We start from the raw sequence: 21,793 nt of genomic DNA, 5'->3' as shown, positions 1-21,793 counted from the left end.
CCATCTACAGACTAACTGCTATAAATGGTATGTGCAGAAACACTTTAATTAAGATTTGGTTTCCCTTTTTCTATAGAGGGGTGAGACCCAGAATCACCAAAGTTTTCTGCTGCTTGTGTGATGTGACTTAAGAGCTTGTTCAGGAAGAGTTTTCATTATTTTTCCTAAGCGTGGGATCGCCACAAGGAAAAATCAGTTAGGATGTCTGCATCTACATGGAAAATAAATTCTGTACACCTGCCACATGTAGGGATGGAGGAAGTAGCTTGTTTATGAATCCAGGATTTAGGTAGGGTGCAAACATAAATCAGTCGGGATTCATTTTAGCTTATAAGTATTATATTCTATAAGGAACCATCTTTCCCCAATCAAATGAGAAAATTACCACTATTCCAGTGAATAAAGCTGTATTCTTTGCACGGAGGGATCTCTGCAAATAGCTACTGTATGATTTTCAACCAAGGGAAGGGTAGATAATATCTTCTCAGCTGTACCTGTACTTGGTGTGGAGCATACCTTTCTCTTGCATTTTATAATTCAGCCAATTTAATGAAATCCTCTCACCCCGCAGCCTTCTATATCTGTATGACAGAGGTGCACCTCTCCCTTTCTCTCCCTTCCCACCCAAGTCAAATGTATGAGACCTTTCTACCCGAAGATCCAAATCAGTGGGAACAGTTTTCTGAGGAAATTTGCATGTAACCAAGGACAGCCAGCATACATGCAAGAGCTGGTTTGTCTGTTAAAATGAGTGTGAGGCCAGCATACTAGATTTTCTATTCATAATCCCCTCTAGTAATCCTAATCCATTTCAAATCTCTTGTCTTTCTTAAGTGTCACATGGGAACAACCTTAAAGCTTCTCAGAACAACTGAGCATTAAATAAATCAAAAGGTCTGCACTTTCTTTGGAGAGCAACACACAGGCTTCTTGCCAGAGGTGTGAGAGATTGGGAGTTTTTCACTGAGTAACCAAGTGGAAGATACCCTCTTGGTTTGCTTGACTTTCTTGTTTGACTTCTTAGGCAATGAGAATTTCCTGCATTTGTAACTAGCTAAGAAATCTTGGAGACTCTTGATCACATTGAACATTGGATGCTGATTCTATAAATGTGCAAGCACAAAAAAATAAATCTTTAAAATATCAGAGACCTTCTACGGTGTTTATCCCAATATATCCTTCCTAAAGCCAGAGGTCAGCAAAGGTAAGTTTGTTTGGTTTTTTTCCACATTATGTGTAGCAATATTTGTGTGGCAGCATAATTAGACAATAATCATGTTTAAAATTCTTGTCTGGTGAGCTGGTATAAAGCGTTTCCTATCGGAAGTGCTCTTTGTCAATGCTCTGACTGTTGTCCATGGGCTGAAAGTGTAGTTATTAAATAAAGCAACATTTGTTTCCAGATGCAAGCTGTGAAATGTTGACCACCAACTACCAGAAGGAAAAGATGGGATTTGGAAGAAATAGTCATTCCTATAGTCCAGTTACCTTTATTTTCTTTTTGTTGTATAACTTTTACTTGACTTTTTTTTTTACCTTGTAGTCATCGATAGCTTATAGATTAATTGGTGGCATTTTTGTTTTAACATCAGACTTGATAAATGGGCAACAATACTTAATTATCCAGTAGGATTCCCAACCAGCCCTTCATATCCCAGCATCCCCGTGCCATGAACTGCCACTGTGTGCCTATTCTGTTGTCTCGCTGTCCACCGAATTCCCGTAAACTGAACTCTTAAGTATCCCACTGTATCTGGAGTTTTCATGTAGTTTGGATTCTATTACTTGTACGTTTTCTTTCCCAGCACCTGTTTACATTTTGTAACACTACATTCTCCTGAATCTCAGGAACCTGGTCCATCTCAAATGATGCTTTGATTCCCATAGCCGTGGTAGCAAACACTGTGTAGATTCGCACCAGGGACACCAGGAAAGTCATGAATCTTCTCATTGCACAATTTAGCCCATCACATCCATATTTATTTTGGGAGTTTAAAGAAATGACTAAGAGAAGTTTTGATCAAGCACATTTGTAACATCTTAGAAAGCAAATAAGAGAAATAGCCCTGAAATTCATGGCTAAACGTTTCTTTGCACAATTAAGAGTATTTTTTAATGCCTAAAAACCCATGGCCTAACTCAAAAGAATTGCTACCCGAAAACAAAGCAACAAAACTACAGCAGCAAAGTGTTCTTTTCAGTGTAACAGCAGGCATGGCCTTCTCAACATGGGAAGGGTATATATATATGTTGCATTGGTAAGGAGCATAAATTCCTGCAAATTTCTTTTGTATTTGAAGTGCTAGAATTTTAACACTACTAAGCAGTGACCATGCAGTGTGCATGTTTCTGTGTGCTTTATTTTACACATTGTAGCTTGTGTCATTCTATGAAAACTGATGGGCAAATTGGAATCACCCAGCATTGGTTTTCCAATTGAGTTTCTTCTGTTCTGGTAAGGAAAAATTGTGCTTCGTGACTGCACCGTGTTTCTCACCTCTGCTTTCCTTTTGAATATCTGTTTGCCAGGACAGCCTCTCTACAGCATCACTTCTTGGGGAAAAACAGGATGTAAGGCTGGAGTGTGTTTGACTACACCATACCCTCCCAAAAGAAGTAGGGAAGTCGCGCCGTGGGGGTTGTTTTAAAATCTAGGCAAAACGAAGGCCAGGAAAATCTGCCAAGGGAAATCTAGCCAGCAGGAAGACAGGATCAAGGTCTAAGGTGGAATGGTTAGAAGTTTTCCACCTGCACAGTCTGTAAGAAAAATGTAGTGTGGTATAGTCTGAATGTGGGTGTGATGCCTTCTCAGGTACGGACAGATGCCAGCTTGCAGTGCCAAGCCTTCCGTCCCTCCCTTTTAATAGGACCAGCAGGAGGAGAGCTTTCCAGGAGCTGACTAGGAACTTCAGGCAGAGGAAGGGCAAGGAAACTGCTGTGCTGGCAAGGTTTTCACAAAAGTTGTGGGTGAGGTGGGGATGAAGCTGTTCTTAAGCTGCTGGGCATGTTGTACTTTATCTTCACCCCTTCCTGTTCAAATTGGTCTGGCATCCCTCTGCTCCACCATTTCCCTGTGTGGAGTTAGCTACTCTTAGACACTGCACAGCTTTTTCCTAGGCTTCCACCTGCCCTTCCATCAGGAGGGGATGGGGGTAAGGGAAGCACGTTCATCGGTGGGACCAGCTGGGAATCCCCAGGCCCAAGGGGGGTGGCCAGGATGCCGCTGAAGCTGCTTGTGTCACATGTTGGTGGACTTTGAGGATGAGGGGGAAAAAGAAAGGATGCCTTGTTTGTTTTACATAAGTGTCCCCACTAGACAATAGCACAACCACAGATGAACGCTGTGGCTTTACCTAAGCTGAAAACCCACAACTACAGTTAAAAGAAGGGCTTCACAAAGTAACAATTTTGAAAAAAACAAAGGGGAAATATTTCTCAGTTCCATTCTGAAGCCCCCAAATGTGGCTTTTTCTTTTTGCTTTTGCTTTTCTTTTTTAAAATAGTGGTGGTTTTTACCCAACTGCTATGGGGCATCTCCTGTTGCAGGGTAAAAACAGATTATTTTTTTTAGAAGGAAATTTTTAAAACATTGAAATTTGCAGCCCTGAAAAACCAGGACCGTATTTGAATAATTCACACAGGCCAAAGTTTCTAGGTATAGTAAGTAGGGTAAGTTAAGGCTCCTGACACCATATCTGGGCAATTAAATTACAGCCGGTTTGAAATTTTGTTCAGTAACTTGCAGTTCCCTTTGGCTTAAAATGGAATTGTGATTTCTTAGGGCCACAGTTTTAAAGGTATTTAGACATCTAAGGATTTAGATAGCTGTTTTTCTAAAAACAAAAACCTAAGCATTCAGTTTCCACTGAAATCAGTGGTAGCCATGGAACGCAGGAATTTTGGAAATCCTACTAAACAGCTCTGGGTGGCTCAGTGCTTTTAAAAGTCTGATGCTTTTCCTTATGAGAGATGGTAATTGTTATTATTTATTTTAGATTTATATTCCACCCTATCCATAAGAGAGGCTAAAAAGTGTCTCAATGTGCACTCAGATGTCTACATTTGGAAAAACTTCCTCAAAAGTTCATATGAAACTGGACCACTTTGTACAAGCCAAGTTTTACCAGGAGCTTTAAAAGCTGAGAATTTTCTTATTTTTGTTTTCAAAAAGAAGAAACATAGTAACATAGTAGCATCCAAAATCTTGCAGAACAGAAGTGCTTTTCTGTGTCGAGATCACAGGATGCTAAGTAGAATAATTACTGGACAGATTCAGCAATGATTTTTGGCCAGTTATATTCTAATTTACTAACTGTAAAAGTTCTGCTAATGCAAGGGTAAAAATGGTTAAGAGGTGGAAGCTGTAGCCACTATTCGTATTATGAATTGCCTTCATGACGTTTTATGATGTATTGTAGTTTGGATTAAATTCCCATTTTTTCAAATCTATAGCATCTCAGTTACCGTTGCCATTGGTTGTAAAGTTTTAAGAGGCAAAATTGTTGCCTTCTGGATAGAGCATTTGCTGGGATTCAAGATGGGTGTCACTACCTGAATTAGCTTTTGTAACTCCTTTATTTCTACAGACTGACTGCTTGTTTTTTTGTCTTTCACCCACTCTTTCTCTCCCTCGTCTTTTCTATTCTAATTTCTTTCTCCTTACTCTGCTTTCTGCATGTCATTTTACAGCATCTTATGAAGTGAGCTTCAGTTCACAAAAGTTAGTGCTTCTACTATACATATGTAGTAAATATATATTTACTTTGGTTTGTTATATGGTACAAATCTACACTGCCTTCTACTTGACTTCAGACTAACATGGTAAACTATGTCTCTATCTGCTGGCTAGGCCACTTGCTGGCTGGATAACCTTGGGCAAGTCACTTCAGCTTCCCATGTCCTAGTTTCCCCATGGGGATTGAGGACACTAGCCACTTTGGTAAAGCGCTTGGAGATCTACTGATGAAACATGTTATGTAAGGGAAGGTATTATTATAATTTCACCCTGCAAATCCTGCATCAAGTCCTAAATGCCTAGTTGAACTAGGATGCATCTCTTTGAAAGGCATCCAATCACAATTTTAAATGGCTTTTTATATCCAAATGTTGACCTAGTACTACATTTGGAGCTTATATATTTGCAGCTCTCCATTCAGTATATATCTTCATCTTTCCGAGACCCCAAACAAATGGATTTTGGTGACCACAATATAGTTGTACAGGACTGTCTGTGCCTGGTTTATGCCATGATACTTGCATTCGGAGAGCATCTGCACATGAACAGTTTGTACAGGTTGATGGGGTAGGAAGGAAGAACTAGGAATGGAGGTGTGGAGAGTCTGTGGGAAGGGGAGGAGATGGGAAGAGAAAATTTGGAGGAGAGTGGAGTGGGAGATAAAGGGCTCCTGCCCCTCAGCCTGGAAGGAAAAGTAACCTTCACAAATGATCAGTTCTCTGACCCTCAAATCATTTAAGTTCTGGTTTCACACCCAAAATCACTTCCCCCTCTTTCCTCCACCCTGCAACAGTCAGTATCTTTCCCATCACCCCTACTTTCTCTTGCCTGAGAATGGCCACACAGAAATAAGACCTGCAGTTCTCCTGTAACGCTGTCAGTGACTGACAATCCTTGCCTTCATCCGAGGGAACTCAGTGCCTAAACACTGGGAATGTTGACCATGGATGTTTCTAACCAGAATACTCTTGTTCCTTTTGATAAGCAGCATGCTGGCTTCCTAAAGGGTGGGCTTCTCTCCCACAAGCTGAAGAGGTTTGTCTGTCTCTTAAGGCCCTCTGTCCATTCCATAAACTCAGGGCAGCAATGCCTTAGTTGTGCTAATCTTCATGATTCATCTGCTCCTTCTGGTATCCTTGGGAGCTGGAAGAAGAATAGAAGGTCACCACCTAAGCCATGGCTGCTGCTGTGGTTGGGAGTCCCTGGCGCGTAAGTTTTCAGAATTCAACCTATTCCTAAAATGGGAGTCATCTGGACCCTGCTAATATTCTCTCCTTGCTATAGTGAGATCTAAAAAAAAATCTAGAAGTCAGATTTATTTATGTGGGCCAGGAGTCAATCAATTCACCCATTGTATAATACCTCTTCTTGCCCTCCCCCAGAACTCGAAGGTGAAGAGGAGCAGCGTTTATTAAACAAAGCTGATTATTTTCTTATGACAGCTCATAGTTTATTTTAGACTCATCTCTACCTCAGCTTTGTTGTTGCAAATAGATGTGCATATCATCCATCTCTCAATTCATCATTGTTAGGGATATACTCTGCTTAGGAGTGTATGCGCACACACAAACCCACAGTGAAATGATGAACTAAATCCCCTGATTTAGTAAGAGCGCTTCAAGCGCAGTGTTGAAAGAATTATTTTTGCACAGTGTGTGAAATATCTTCTACATGTTTCCCCTACCCCCAGTCAGAGTAGTTCAAGATGTTACACATCAAGCAGGTAAAGTACTGCTGGGAGGTGTGGGACACGTGCTGGGGCCTTGGAGCATGGCTAAGTCTGGTCTCTACTATAAATTGTATAATAGTATAAATTGTGGTATGAATTTTAACCTGAGATCACTGCTGGTGAGGTGGGTGGCTGTTTGGAAACTGTTGGTTCAAATCAGGTTTATTTCAGTTTAACAAAAGTAATAAGCCTGGTTACCCAGAACTGCGCAAGTTTAATCAAATACAGGCAGTCCTCCGACTGATGACAATTGGTTCCTGAAAACTGTGTCTTAAATCAAAACATTGTAACTCGGAACCAATTTTCTCATAAGAAACGATGTTATAAATGGGGGATTGGTTCCTGAACCAAGGCCCAATCCCCTATTTTCACTAAAAATACCCCACATTTTTGTACTTGCTCAATTATATATGAGTAATATAGCTACATTAATGTATTTATATTGTAAATAGCAATTATATTTATTTGAAAGGTGACTTTGCTGGACTTTTTGAAAGCCTCTTGGTTGGACTTTTTGAAGGGCTCTTGCCTGGAGTCTTCTCAGGAGTCTTGGCTGCAGGTTATTCTGGAGCCTTGTCTACTTTCTTAAAGAAAGTGTCCAAGGAAGTTTGGACAGATGTTCTCCGGGGAGATGAGTGACGCAGCGAACTTGTTCACTGGTGAGGTGTCGCATCAGATCAAACATTGTAAATTCAAAGCTGACATCAGAAAGTTGAAACGGTGTCAATTTATAAACGTTGTAAGTGTGAAACACTGTAACTCGAAATGCTGTGAGTCAAGGATCCTGTATGCAATTTTTAAATTGATTAATTGAATCAATGAAACTTTGTTTTTGAATGCTCTTCTGTTGGTTTAAACCTCCCTTACATTAATTTCAGATGCATTTCTATTAGCCAAACTGAAATCCTTATGAGTACCCAGACAGGGCTCTTCAGCAACTAGCTAAACAGCAATGACAACTGACCAGTTCTGGCTTATTTTATTTATATTTACCTTTTAGGATAGGGACAGAAATTATACATAAACTGGTATAAGTGGTCAGAAACTGCTTCAAATCTATAACAACAGACATTCAGTGCACATAAACTGTTTTCAAAATGGCTGAAAGCAGTTTAAGATAAACCGGCATGGATGTAGTATCAGATTAAACTGATTTAGGATGGGAAGGCTAACCTTGGCCCAAGCTGTCTGCTCCAGCAGAGCATGGAGGTGTGCTCTGGTGCCCCCTGCCTCTGGCCTGGTCACTGCAGGTATGTGGCTGCATTTCCAGAATCAACCGTGAATGTCTGTTCACTTGTTTATCAGTTCAATTTATGCATCTTAGACTAAACTGCAAAGATTGAATTGATTCAGCCTCAGGCTTTTTGATTGTCTGCACTTAGTGTCCTAGCAACTGATCCATTTCTTTTGAGGCTGCTGACAAATGTTAAAAAAAACCCAGAAAACAAAAAAATGCACTTTACTGGAAGAAGCAGTGCATTAGTTCAATCCGGCTCAGCAGCATCTGTACAGATTGAGTGCTTCAGCAGAGCTTTCTGGCGCTTTTATCTAACAACTGATTCAATCAGCTATTAGATAAAAGTGCCAAAAAAGTCCCACTAAAGCACCTGATCTATACAGATGTTGGGAAAGCTGGGTCCAACTAACACAATACCTCTTCTGGGCATGCACTGGGCTCAGTGCAGGGAGTGCAGTGAGTTTGAAGTAAAGCACCATTTGTGGGAGCGGGGTTTACGTCTGTAAGCAGCCCATATCGCTGCTGTTACCATATCACAGATACCTGAGTTGAGAGGATGGATAGATGCAGGAATTCTCCATCTTTCTTGTCTCCAGTCCCCAGGGTCATTTATGGCATCCTATCTGCACCCCTATCACCTGCTAGTCAAGTTCAACATATACATGGATACTTGAAATTTCTACTGTTCCAGATCAACATTATCTAATAATTAGGCATATTTTTGTTTGTGTGTGCTCTAGCCTTAGACAAATACATTTAGACTGGATTTTCAGGCAGATCATGGAATGATCTATTCCGCTTACATAAAGTATAGAAAAGTAAGCAGATGCTGAATTTTTCAATAATCACATGCCTTGTATAGATGTTGTGTAATAATATGTATATTATTATAAACCAAATGCCTGGGCAAGTTATTCTCATAGGTAAAAGTTTTTAAACATGGATGCCCAAAGTCAGGCATGGATGCCGAGATATTGAGTGACACCCCACAGCACCCTAAAGAGGATCTCACAGTACCCCAAGATGCTACAGCATCATGACTAAGAATCACTGGGCATATCCACACAGGACACTTTACCACACAGTTGACTAATTGACTGTGCAGTAAAGCATCACTATGCATGTGCAAATGCTTACTGTGCATGCAGTCAATTGCGCAGTTAATTTGTCACCTGCAAATTCAGGTAGCAAATTAACCATGCTGTAGTTACTGTGCAATAGCCCATGTATAGATGGCTGACTGGAACCAAATTTGCTCCTGGCCTGGGCAACTGGACAGGAGACCAATTTTCTCTCCCCCAGGAGCTGCCTGCTGCTGGGGTGGGCTCTGATCATGGAGCTGGGGCCAGGACAATGTCCCCCTGCCCTGGCAGCAGGCACCTCCTGGCCCCGGCTCCGCAATCAGAGTGGAGGCTGGGACACTGCTTCTGGCCCCCAAGAGTTGCCTGCTGCTGGGGTGGGCTCTGACTGTGGAGCTCAGGGTGGGACAATGTCCCCCTGCCCCAGCAGAGAGGCAGAGCAGGGCAGGAGCAAGTCTGCTCCCAAAGAACAAATGTAGACCTGCTCCCTGGGAGGCTTACTGTGCAGTATTTTTACTGCACAGTAAGCCTACTTCAAATTAATAGCACATGTAGACACACCTGCTGAATTACTAGATGTAAGGCTCCCAGGAGCAGGAGACACTCTGTACCTGTTCTGTTTCTGAATGAAAGCTTTTTCCGGTAATGAATATATGATTTTGATGATGCCATTTTTGCAACCCTACAGGGACATTATTTGGAGATCATGGGAAGTGGAAGTTCTGCAAATCCAAACAACTGTCCACAAAGATTGGAAAAAAGTAAGTGTTGCTTTTAAACATTTCAGTCTTTTCCTTATGCTTAAGAAGATTCCAGTATAGTGCCACAGTTCCTGCATTTCTATATTGCCTGATGGCATCATGGCCCATTTGTACAGTTCAGTTTCTCTTAAAAAGCAAATGCCAGTTCCCAAACAAAGAGTAGCACCAAACTTCAAAGAATTGCAAACAAGTACTAGCTGGGGCTGAGATTAAAGGCAATAGAGACATGGCTAGAGCCAAAGCTGTAAATCAAGGCAATTTTGGGGTGGACAAATATTCAGATTAGCTTACTACTTATCAGTAAACAAGCACATATTATAACCCTAGGCTCTGATAGGCAGCCGGCTGGAGATATTGGCACTTCTTCCCCAGGACTGCAAATCTGAACAGCAATTGTAAGCTGCTGTTGAGTACAGGCTTGCCAAAAGTGGACTATGAAATAACCAAAAGCAAAAAGCATCTTTCTTAAAAGAGAGCATCTCTTTGGCACTCTTAAAAAGGCTTCATTTTGTGATTAAACCAGTTGATGATGTCTATTTTAATTTATATTCATGTGAGGTTCTTCTTGTTTCATTGTAATCTGGGCTAGGGCTGTCCAACTAGTGGCCAGTAAGGGGTAAACACATGACCCATGAACTCCCACCTGGCTGCCACTCCTTCCCATTATTTCTGCTACTGTGGTGGCCAGGGGATCTTGGTGGGAGGGGGCCGAGAGAGCCAGCTACCCACACAACAGGGGAACCATGTGATGGGGGAGGTGTCTGGAGCCCAGCATAAAGGGGGAGCTCCTGAGAGACCAGTGTAGTGTGTGGCCTCTAGCTCCTTAGGGCCTGTTTCTATACCATGTTTCAGCAGGACAGGGTGAGCAACAGTTGTCCTAATCCCCAGGGCTTCCTGAGCTGGAGCTAGGTCTGGATCCAGCCCACAAGGGTACTCATGGTCCAGATCAACCCAGCCTTGTGGCGTGGATCCAGATTGAGGGACCAAACAAGCTTGATATCCCTGAAGTAAAGGAACCATGAAGTAAGATACAAAATCACAATTATTATCTAAATCAATCTAAATTGTTATCTAAGTCTAACTCGATGGGCTGGATGAGTGGTGTGGGGCAGGTCTGCAGGCAAGATTGAGCCCATGGACAAATTCCCCTTGCCCTGCCCCTGCCCCAGCCCACCTGATCTGGTAGCTGCTCCAGCCAGTCTGGGATTTGCACTGTGTGCAGCGATGGTCATGTCCTGCCCAAGACTGAAGCCCTGGGAACGTGTAAGAGGCTGGTAGGCTCTTGGGGGCTCAAAGGAGTCCTCATCCAAGGGAGGGAGAGAGGAAGAGAAAAAAATGGGCACTCTCTCCCTTGGCTCAACAGTTTTTTTTGGTTAAGCATTGATTAACTGCTGCCACCATCCAATCAAGCCGGATGTGGTGGCAATCGAAGTGGAAGAATGAGAGGCGCGGGTGTTTCTTTTTTCCCAGCCTCGTTCCTTTTTTTCATTTGGTGTTAACTTGATCTCCACTGGCAGCCAATTGGCCCAAACATGGCAGTAATCAACTAGGAGGAGGAAGAAAGAAGCGGATGCTCCCTCCTGAGGCTTGATAGGCAAGGTGGCAATTTGAGTGAAAAGGAGACTTGGTCTGTCCCTAACCCAGAGGCTCAACCATCTGAGGGAAGACAGACTAAGTAAAGGGAGTTGCCTTGACCCCGACAACCCAGAAAAGGACCCAATGGGTCCAATAAAATTTATTTCCAGTTTTCCGGTTCATCTGCTGCTTTTTTCTTCTTCACCAGCATGGAAATCCAGGCACAAACCAGTGACTGGCAGTGATTGGGGCAGTGACATCAACACCTCCCTCTCCCCACTTCCTTTAAATCTTCAATAACCATCAAAAAAAGTAATGGAAGGAGGGAAAAAATGGGAGAGAGAAAAAGGAAGAGCCATCCCGAGTCGGCTGGGAAAGGGCATGACGGGTGGGAGAAGGCCAGCGAACTTCCGTCAGGCATGAGGGCACACGCTTCTCCCCAGTGGCAACCCAACACACACACACACACACACACACACACACACACACTCACTCACTCTGTTCCTCCCTCCCTCATTGCACTCACCCACACTCTGCTCCTCCCTCACTGCACAATGCACACACACTCTGTCCCATCGGCCCCCCACCTCCTGCCCCTACTCCTCTCAACCAGAAGCCAGAGACTTCTGGCCTGGGACCGTTTGGCTGTTACCTGCCTCCCTCTGCCCAAGACAGAAATTCAGGTAAAGGGGGAGAGGGGAGGTAAGTGAGGACCATAGGTGATCAACCCAGTCCTCAGGGCCTGACTGGGCTGAGCTGGCTCCTGCTGAGTCCTGCAGTCTGACCATGCAGCTGGCAACCACGTGGTGCTGAAACAGCCAGTGGTTGGCCAGTGGTTGGGCAGAGAAGCAGTGAAAGCAGGGGCAAGTGGTGGGGAGTGGCAGTGCACGGGTGTGTGAGAGGGCAGCAACAGCTGGGTTGGAGCACAGGGCCAGCAGGAGCATGGGGCTGGTCTGGCAGGGGCTCTATGGAGTCAGGCCGGGCTGCACCAGCAGGGAGAGTGAGGAGCTAACCCAGCTCCATAGAGCCCCTGCTGGCCCGGGCCCCATACTCCTGCTACCCTGCTCTAGGCCTCACCAGCCCTGGGATATCAACACAAGCCCTGCACTCCCACCCAGCTATCACTGCACTCCCACATGCCTGCATACTGCAATTCGCCCCCACCTGCTGCTGCTTTCACCACTTCCCTGCCCTCCCACCAGCCACTCCTGCACCACATGGGTCCCAGGTGCATTGCTGGACCACTGGAGCACAGGCCTGTACCTGTAGCCCAGAACCAGGAACAGGAGGGGGTAGGGGGTGTTTGTGTGCATGCATCCATGCAATGAGGAAGGGAGGAAGGGGGAGAGAGAGAGAGCAATGAGGGAGGGACAGAGTATGTGTATGTGTGTGCAGTAAGGGAGGGACAGAGTATGTGTGTGTGCAGTGAGGAGGGACAGAGAGTGTGTGTGCATGTGCGTGTGTGTGTGTGCAGTGAGGGACAGTGTGTGTGTGTGTATGTGGTGCAGTGAAGGAAGGACAGAGTGTGTGCGAATGCAATGACGGAGGGAGGGACAGTGTGTGTGTGTGTGGGTGTGGGGGTGTGTGGGGGTGTGTGTGGGTGTGTTCATGGGACGAGTCCCACACATACACCCCACCATACACATACACCCACACCCCACCTCACAATGCCATGCACACTGACCCCCACACCCATACCCCCTCACACACCCTACATACAGCCCCCACAAACCCCATAACCACCCACACCCCACCTATCCAAACACATACCCACATGCTCCCTCACCCACACCTCCACACCTATCCACTCCTGAAAAACTCTGAGACACACCCACCCCCTCCTCCACATACCCACCCCCACACATACCCACAAACTTATACCCACCTGCCATGCCCCCCACCCCCTCCCCCTACAATATACAAGCATAAGACTTCATTTTAAGCAATTGTGCAATCACCACTACACAAACACGTGTAAATCTGGCCAAAAACATTTTTTAAATCAAACAAATGAATGTTGTAGAAGTTTGCTTTTTAGAATATTATTGGTATTTTTCTGGTTCCGAGATGGTAAAACCCCTTGCTGAAAGGAGTACTTCTGGGGGCAAGGGGAGGGACTTCTGGTGGCAAAGGTTGGGGGTTAGGGCGCGGGACTTCTAGTCACAAGATGGTGACCAGGGGGTAGGGCATCTATCAAGGGGCAGGGCTACCCATGCAGCCCTCAACAGCTTGGCAACACTTGGTAAGCAGCCCTCCAGCCAAAATAATCGCCTGCCCCTGGTCTAAAGCTATGCATGTAAAACTGAACACTGGAAGTGGTATTTGGTCCAAATTGTCCTATGTGCACAGAATCCACCTGGATTCCTTCAGCAGCTTCATTATTTATATTTCCCAGACATTTCAGGTGCCCTTTTTCAAAGCTGGGTATCTGCAGGTGAAGGGAACAGGTAGAGCAGGGTCCGGTTGATATGCATCACTTTCACCAACCCAGTGAGGAATCCAAAACAAAATTTAGCATGACAGTCAGCATCCCTGCTCTCTGTGGAAGAGTCTGGGGCTGTTTCTGGTGGAGGATGCAAGCTGCAGAGACCCTGTAGTATGACTCTGAGCCAGGAAACTAAGGAAGAGAGAGAGCCCAAGAGAGGTGCAAGATTGCATGCATGTCAGGGAATCCATGAGGGCTGAAATCCCTGCTTGTTTCCCAGTGAGGCAAATTCTACTTCTGTGATGGAACAACACAGAGGAAACTTTGAGGGGAGCCTTGAAATATGTTTATGTTCCTCTTCTAGCCTCTAAGTTTCTGAGATGAGGAAAGTCCTGCTAGAAAACCCAAATCCACCAATTCTTTCTAGCAATAGCATGAAATCTCCAACTCTGATGCTATTATAAATGAACAAGAGGGCCAGATCTTCAAGGAATCGTCAAGTGAATTGAAGTTGAGGCAAGGGAGCTATGCTGATTTATACCAGCTATGGATCTGGTCAGCTAGAGTTCTTTACAGATTAGTAATCATATCACTGAAGTCTGCTTTGCAATATGTGTGCACAAAAGATAGAGGCAGGTATGTATAAAGAGTATAAATGTTGTCACTACTTGTCTTCTGAATGCTTATTTATGTAACCTTAATGTTATCTCAGGATGGGAAAAACTCTACAATGCTTATGTATCAGTTTAGAAATTTAGAAGGATGCCTTCTAAAATACCTTTACATTCACATACCTTTACTTCACTGCTCAGAACAATTGATCTTCTGGTGACACGACTTGTTGATTGACCTCGTTGAATGTTGTACACAGATCTGAAAGCAGCCTTTCCTTCTTTCTTTAAACCAGCATTAAAATCATCTCTCTAGCTACCCACTTGTATTTTTTCTATACCCATCACCTATCACAGGATAGTTACGCATGTTGGTATTCTTCCAGGAACCTTAATTAAGGGAAAATCTTAAAGATGTGTGTCAGGTGACTGATTTGGTTATTAATCTTTTTTTTTTAAAGGGCTATAGTATTCACTGCTGATTTGGGGTTTATTATGTTATCTCCTACATAAATTAGCTTATTTGAGTTTGTGAATGGTTCTGTTTGGGCCAGTAATGAAAGGCTGTTTATATGTGGTATCTGCTATTCAGTTAACTGCTAAGGTAAATCTTTTAACTTTTTTTTCTCTTTTTTAAACAGGGCGGACACTACCAGATGCAACTCACCCAGGTACAGCAGTTAGAGTACAACTCAATTATATGACTGAGAAAGCCACATGTAAAAACAGCATTCCACTAGGAACAAGTAATGATACTCACTGGGCACATCTATACGTGCATTTACATTGCATTAAATTTACTGCACAGTAAGCATTTTTTAGGCCAGCATCTACATGTGCAGCTGTTAAAGCACAGTAATGCTGTGTGTGGACTGACTTGGGATTAACTTTAGTCCCAAGTCAGTCCACACAGTGTTATTGCGCAGTAAGGCGTCTACATATGCATTACTGCACAATAAATAATCAGGTATAAATTTGATACCTGCATGATGCAGGTATCAAATTTATATCCAGGTTGGCCTAAGTCACCATATTTACTGTACTGTATGGGCATGCACATGTAGACGTGTGCCCGTACTGTGCAGTAATGTTCGGTTACTGTGCAGTAATTTCTGTTACTGTGCAGTAAATGTGCATGTGTAGATGTGCCCACTATGTACTTATTAACAAATGTTCCATGAACATTTTTTCAATATTTTGAAGTACTTAAGATTTGCTTTTAGATGCTGGTGGCTGGTAATTCATGACTTTCTGAGGGCTGGTGGGTAGGGCAGGTGTTTGCTGACTTTTTAGAGAAAGAGGAAGGAAGGAATGTGTTTCAAATAGAAAGACTACTTAAATTTCAGCCCAGACATTCAATTTAAGATAAACACATGAAATATTTTAGTCTGGATTGTGTCAGCAGTTTTCTTTGTATCAGTGTAGACCATAGGTAGAATCTGTCCTTTTAGGGAAGAATCATGGTTAAGGGCCTCTAGTTGAACCTGGATAATTAAGGTTCATTGGGTGAAATCCTGATCCCACTAATATACATATTAAAATTTCCATTAGCTTCAATGGAGTCAGGAGATTTCTGCTTGATTCTAGGCCCATTTGTACCATTGATTCACTCTGAATTTGGGTCTCTCCTCAATGGTTCTAGCTATATAGTGCAATTAATAATACTTGCTCATTTGCATAGTGGACAATTTAATCATAGGCAAGGGTTTCCAGTTGACTAATTTAGTCTGGTTCCTTTCTAATATTTTTTTTTATCTGGCACAATGGCCTGGTTATTTATGACATGTTTTTATGCCACAATGTCATGTTATTTGTGTCACGGCTAGATTTTATGAGGCAAATGAATCATGGGGCCAAATCTTCAGCTGGTGTAAAATATTGTAGAAGTACTGATTTATGCCAGCTGAGGATCTAATCTACTATATTTGGCACTCAAAACCAAGGCAAAGTTTTTTTCCCCCATTGAACGTTCAGTGTAGGGAAAAAGGCGGTGGGGCTAGTGGCTGCTGCAGTTAAGACTCCAGCCCTGACCTGGGCTCAGGGTTGGACTTGCAGCCGCAGCAGCTGCTTCCCTCTCCTGCCCCCACCTCTGCTTTCCCCTCCTCCCTGCCTCCTGCTTACCAGTCTGTCATGCCTCCTGGTCCATTCCAGCCCAGGACACAGAGCACAGAGCAGCTCCAGCCTTGGCCTAGCCATGCAACTGCAGTGGTGGTGGCAGCAACTCCGGTGTCCAGGGATACTGGAGCTGCCATGACTGCATCCACTGCTGTGTGGCCAGGCTGGGGCCAGAGCTACCCTGTGCTCTGTGCCCTGGACTGGAATGGGGCTGAGCTATGCTGAACAGTAAGCGGCATGGGGCAAGGGGGATGGACAGAGGCAGCTAGGGCATTAGCAGAGGGGGGACAGGTGGCAGATTGCAGGGGGGAAACAGGTGGGGAGGGGGCAAGGGGCAGGAGTCAGGCCACTTTCCCCAAGCTGTTTGCCCCCTTCACCACCTGCCCCCCCTGCCACTGCCTTCACCACTATAGCAGGGGGAGAATGAGTTTAATGCAATCCTCCACTAATAAAATTCTGTACATGGAATATTATAACAGGTCTATACATTTTCCATGTATGGAATCTAACTATTGGGGGATCATCTTAAATTCAAAGTCGTCTTGCATTTGGGTGAATACAGTTATATGTTTTGCTAGCTTGCTTGTTTGGTGGGGCCTAGAAGTGCTTACTGTCAGTCTTCTGCTGTTGGAAACTCCCCTAAATAGAGAAATACTCACAGATCAGTTATTAGGACAGAACAGATTTAAGACTCTGAGGCACGGGAAGAATAAAGAAAAGTCATGAGATTCACTTCTGCTTTGTAGACATCTTCATAGTTCCTGTTTTCATTTTTAAATAAAACTCTGTGTGTGTGTGCATATGCGTGCACGCTGGGATACTCGGCCTAATTTTCCACTTCTCCATACCATTTACATAGGAGCAAAGTGAATATAAACCTCTTCCACATAACAGTTTGCTCTGTGCACCAGTCCCAATGACTACACAAAGAGGGAGGCAATGGACTATCTGGCCCGTTGTACTGAAGACTTGAGGGAGAAAAGGGCAGGGGTATGCGAGTGCCGCAAATAAGTCTTTCCTAGGGAGAATACTGCACAGCCACAGGAACCACAAATCTCTCCTCAAAGAAGCAGAATGTCCTGGGCTGAGACCCAAGAGATCCGATTTGTGTCTGCCAATGACTCTCTTTGTGACTTGGGGCAAGTCACCAGTCCTCTCTCTTAGTTCCTGGCTGTGACATAGGGATGAAAATACTTTCTTTTTCTTTCTGCCTGGTTAAAATGGAAGCACTTCTGGGCATGAGCTGTCATTGTAGAGGCTGCATATAAAGGATATAGCTCAGTGGATGGCTGTAGGCACCGGAGTACCATAAAGAGAATCTGTCCTAAGTTTTCTAAATAACATTTCATAAATTCCTGGGCCTGTCCCTTTCAGGTAAAGGTCAAGCAGTATTTTTGCTGATGTATGTGTTCTTTCTGGTATAGTGCAAGTTAACTAAATTAAAGCAATCTATCTCCTGCCAACCCTTCACAGCCCACAGTAGTTTTTCCTTCTTTTTAATCCAGCTTTTCCACCACACTTGCCCCATTGCTCTCCCTGTTCTGGCAGGCACTGCAGTAGCTACTACTGCTGTTCTTTCCTTCCAGATGCCAGCCATTGTTGTCGACCTAAATGAATGCTTGCATTCACTTTCCTTCTGGCTGCTTTATTTTTGGTCTGGCTGATAGATTATGAAGCAGCTGCCCCAGCATCAACCCAAACTGATACTGTGTGGCACTGTTAGAAGATGACTGAAACTTAGGACTCTGGAGTAAGGCCTAAAAGAAACTGGAGAAAGTCACTAAGCTGAGCCAAAAAAAAGGAGGTGTCCATGACTGGAGGGGTTGCTGAGGTGGCACAGATGGTATGAAGTAAATACACAAGCTGTACCAGATCAGAGCCAAGTTAAATGGGCATAATGGATTATGGAGGTTCAAGTGGGTTAATGGCAGAGCTTTAAAAGGGTCTGTGTGTGTGTATGTGTGTGTGTGTGCATTATCATATACATAATCTCAATTCTTGGGATTTGATAGCCCTGTTTTGCCAGGAAGTTGCAGCATGATCTTGTGGCTGTCACCTAAAAATGCTGTTTCCACTTTCATGGTGGCCATTTCATGCTCAGGATGTTGTAAGCTTTAGCAAGTTTATATTTGTAAGGCGGGGCTTAGTTGGTTGGACTATGAAGTTGCCAGGGCAGCTGTTGGGTGCTTTCCTCAAAGGCCCCTGGGGGCAGGATGAGGGTTAGGGTTGGGGTGGGGGTGGGGGTGAGGATGGGGATGGGGCAAGTAATGACTCCTCATCTCCTGAAGAATATTTTCCGGGGTTCCCCATGGTTCTGTTCGGCCTGGGCTCCTGGTCGGTGCATTCATAAAGACACAACAGGAGACAGCAAGGGGGTTAGAGCTGCAGCACCATCAGGATACTGATGGCGTAAATCTGTGTCTCCTTTGCATCAGACTGGCACAGGGTGGCATCCTCACTTCCCCCATGTCAGACCAGGAGAAGGAGCACAAGCTGGCTCAAGGCTACCCAACAAGACAGAACGGATGCTGGTCGCCTAGGGAAAGACTCTGGAGAGGTTGGCAGGGAAGGCACCACTCCCATCAGTGAGTGCATGAACCCGTCTCTTGTCCATGAGGGGCCATGGTTGAAGAGAACTTGTACTCCCTCAGATGTAGTGCAGTGGGTGGAAATGCCTTCTCCCTCTGTTTGGTTTGATGATCAAGATATTTTCTTTCAAGTGTGTAATGTGTCACAAGTGTCCCAGCCCTTGTTCCTGCCAGCTGGGGTTGCTGAAGTGTGTTCCATGTGGGCCTAATCTGGAGAAGCCCAGGAAGCTGCAGGACATTGTTGCTTGCAGACTGGATGTAGGAGGTGTATTACACCAACAGTCCAAAGGATCCACTGGCTTCCTTTGCACTTATGGGTCCAAATCCACCTGTGGATGTTTGATCTTTAATCCTTGCATGGTGTAGGTCCCAGCAACCTGAAATCCCTGTCCCTCTTGGTACCTCACTACAGCACTTGAGATCAGCTAAAGAGCTGTTGCTAACAGACCTTAGATTTGGGATTTGGCATGGGCAAAAGGGGATTCTCAAAACACATTTCTAACTCCTAAAATTCATTTTAGCTCGCTGTCTAATGTCATTTACTTTTGTAACCCTTTTTAAGGCACAGGTTAAAGCTCACTTGTTCACCACGGCTTTGACAATGATTGCTTATGATGGGAGTTCTTTTTTTAAGGTTGTCTTAGTAGCGACTTGGGGGTGTTTCCCTTGCAACTGGATTTTTGGTATAGCAAAGAACAGCTGCAGATTGGGATACTGCTGGACAAGAGAATAAGATGCTATGGTCTACCAATACAAATATGTTACTGGACTATTTCATTTGCATAAAGTATGTTTCAAACCAATGCCCGGCTATTGTGTTGATCCTAGTGGTTCTCATGAGAAAGCTGTCTTGCTTCAGAAATGCCAAGAAGCTCATCTTAGAATGGATGGGCAGGATTTGTCCACAAAGGAAGGTTTAAAGCAGCAGCATCGTTTCAAGTTTGTCCTACTGTATCCCAACAAAAATGGCACCGTTCCACTTGTGTAAAATTGGAATCACACAGTGATGAATCCAGCTCAACATGCATTTGACTTGATGCAGGGTTGATAAAGTTTCTGAAACAAGGTTCTGGCCTTGGTCCAGTTCCCTGCTCTGCCACATTATCAATTTGTTACTTCGGGCAAGTCACATATTTCCCCAAGAATTTTACCCCTTGGTCTATAAAAGAAGTGTAATATTGAGAGAGATAAAATATGGTGGAAATTTGTCAATCTAACTTTCAGGAAGGGCTTGATTAAACCTTCTGACACCATTGTAATACAAAGATCACTAATGTTGAGGTCTTAAGCCGCCACCAGAGGGAAGCATAGAAGTGTCTTTGAGAATCGCTGATTCAGTGAAGTCTGACTTTTCTCTTTTGATGGGGTAAAGAGTCCTATAGATAGTCCAATAGTTATAGATTATTATCCCTGGCTGCAGGGGACAGGACACAAAGTAATGGATTTAAATGGCAACAGGGGAAATTTAGTTTGTATATTAGGAAGAATTTTTTCACTAGAAAGGTGGTTAAACACTGACTCAGATTACCTAGAGAAGCTATGGAGTCTCCACCATTGGTAGTTATCAAGAGCAAGCCAGACAAACACTTGTCTGGGATGGTTTAAATGAAAGCATCCCTGGATTGAGCAGAGGGGTGGACTAGATGGCTTCCTGAGCTCCCTTCCAGACCTGCTTTTCTAGGATTGCATGAAAAACATTTAAACTGATGATAAGAGGAGACAGCTAAGTTGTTTGTTCTGCTCTCCATGTCACAGCCTTCAAGGCCGCTGTCCTCATCCAAAGGTGGTACCGGCGTTATGTGGCCCGGCTAGAAATGCGCCGAAGATGCACCTGGAGAATCTTCCAGTCCATTGAGTACTCCTGCGAGCAGGATCAGATCAAGGTAGGAAGACAAGGAGACAGAAATGCTGGAAACTTCTGTCCCTGATTGTCAGCATAACTGATTGTGCCATGGAGGCACATGGCATTTTTCTGAAAACCCCCTTTTCTGGAAAGAAGGCTGATCCAGCCCATCAGGCACTTCCATCCAACCCACAGCACCCACCGACTAATTATACCCCACCCAGCCCTTCTGCCCATGAGGGTGGGAGCAAAGTCCCCATGTATACACCCCCTGCCAACATACCCTATCGCACCTCACTCCCACCCTTGTGGGCAGAAGGGCCCAGCCCAGGCAGCAGACTCTGCGGCGAAGCAGGGGGCAGGGCTCCTTCCAGCAGAGTCCCAGGACCTGCGCAGCAGGGGGCAGGAAAGGCAGCCAGCTCCAGCACATGGGGCTTCCCAGTGCAGGACCTGCATGTGCATGGCAGGAATCCCCAGTGATAGAAGCAGGCTGGCTGGGCTGCACTTCTCACCGCGATGTGTAGTACTGGCCAGAGCCATGCACCACCAGGCAGCAGCATCTGTGCTGGACACAAGTACTCTGAGCATGCCTGCCTGCTCCTGCTGCTGCCACCTTCTGGGGCTGTGTGCCGTGGGGAGAGTGTGGAGGGATCTCCACGTCCCCACACACACTCCCTCACACCCACACCCTGCCCCAACAACCCACTCACATGTACACACCCTCAACATACCCTATTACCCCAACACACACAACCCTCCCACACCCCCACATACTCTATTCCCCCCTCACAACTCTCCAACACACCTCCACACCCCACCATACACACACACACACACACACTCCCCCATCCACACCCCCCATCCACAATATAAAAGACTAAGACTTTATTTTTGAGTTATGTAATCACCTCTATATACAGTACACAAACACAAATCATAACAAAAATATTTTTTGTAATAAAATTAAAATATGTTATAGTAGGTGTTTGACTTTTAGTATATGAGTTGGTTTATTTTCTGGTTCTAAGATGACAACCCCACCCCCTCCCAAAAGGAGTATTTCCGGGGGGCAAGGGAAGGGACTTCCAGTGTCAA

The 21,793-nt window shown here is 44.5% G+C and overlaps 1 protein-coding gene across 1 annotated transcript in view; it reads left to right on the top strand.

Moving 5' to 3' along the window:
- Positions 1-908: 908 nt before the first annotated feature.
- The window catches only part of PPEF2 (protein phosphatase with EF-hand domain 2), a 49,816-nt gene continuing 28,931 nt past the window's right edge, over positions 909-21,793 (top strand). Inside the window, exons 1-4 of the mRNA XM_019534253.1 lie at positions 909-1,204; positions 9,469-9,541; positions 14,794-14,823; positions 20,611-20,738. Of these exons, the coding sequence (XP_019389798.1) occupies positions 9,487-9,541; positions 14,794-14,823; positions 20,611-20,738 (213 nt within the window). The 5' untranslated portion in view covers positions 909-1,204; positions 9,469-9,486. The remainder of the gene's footprint in view (positions 1,205-9,468; positions 9,542-14,793; positions 14,824-20,610; positions 20,739-21,793) is intronic.

This window comes from Crocodylus porosus, unplaced genomic scaffold (genome assembly GCF_001723895.1).
Source record: "Crocodylus porosus isolate Cpor-Errol unplaced genomic scaffold, CroPor_comp1, whole genome shotgun sequence".
NCBI classification, from domain to species: Eukaryota; Metazoa; Chordata; order Crocodylia; family Crocodylidae; genus Crocodylus; species Crocodylus porosus.
Note: the sequence above shows the minus strand (reverse complement) of the source record. Positions and strands in the feature narration are given on the sequence as shown.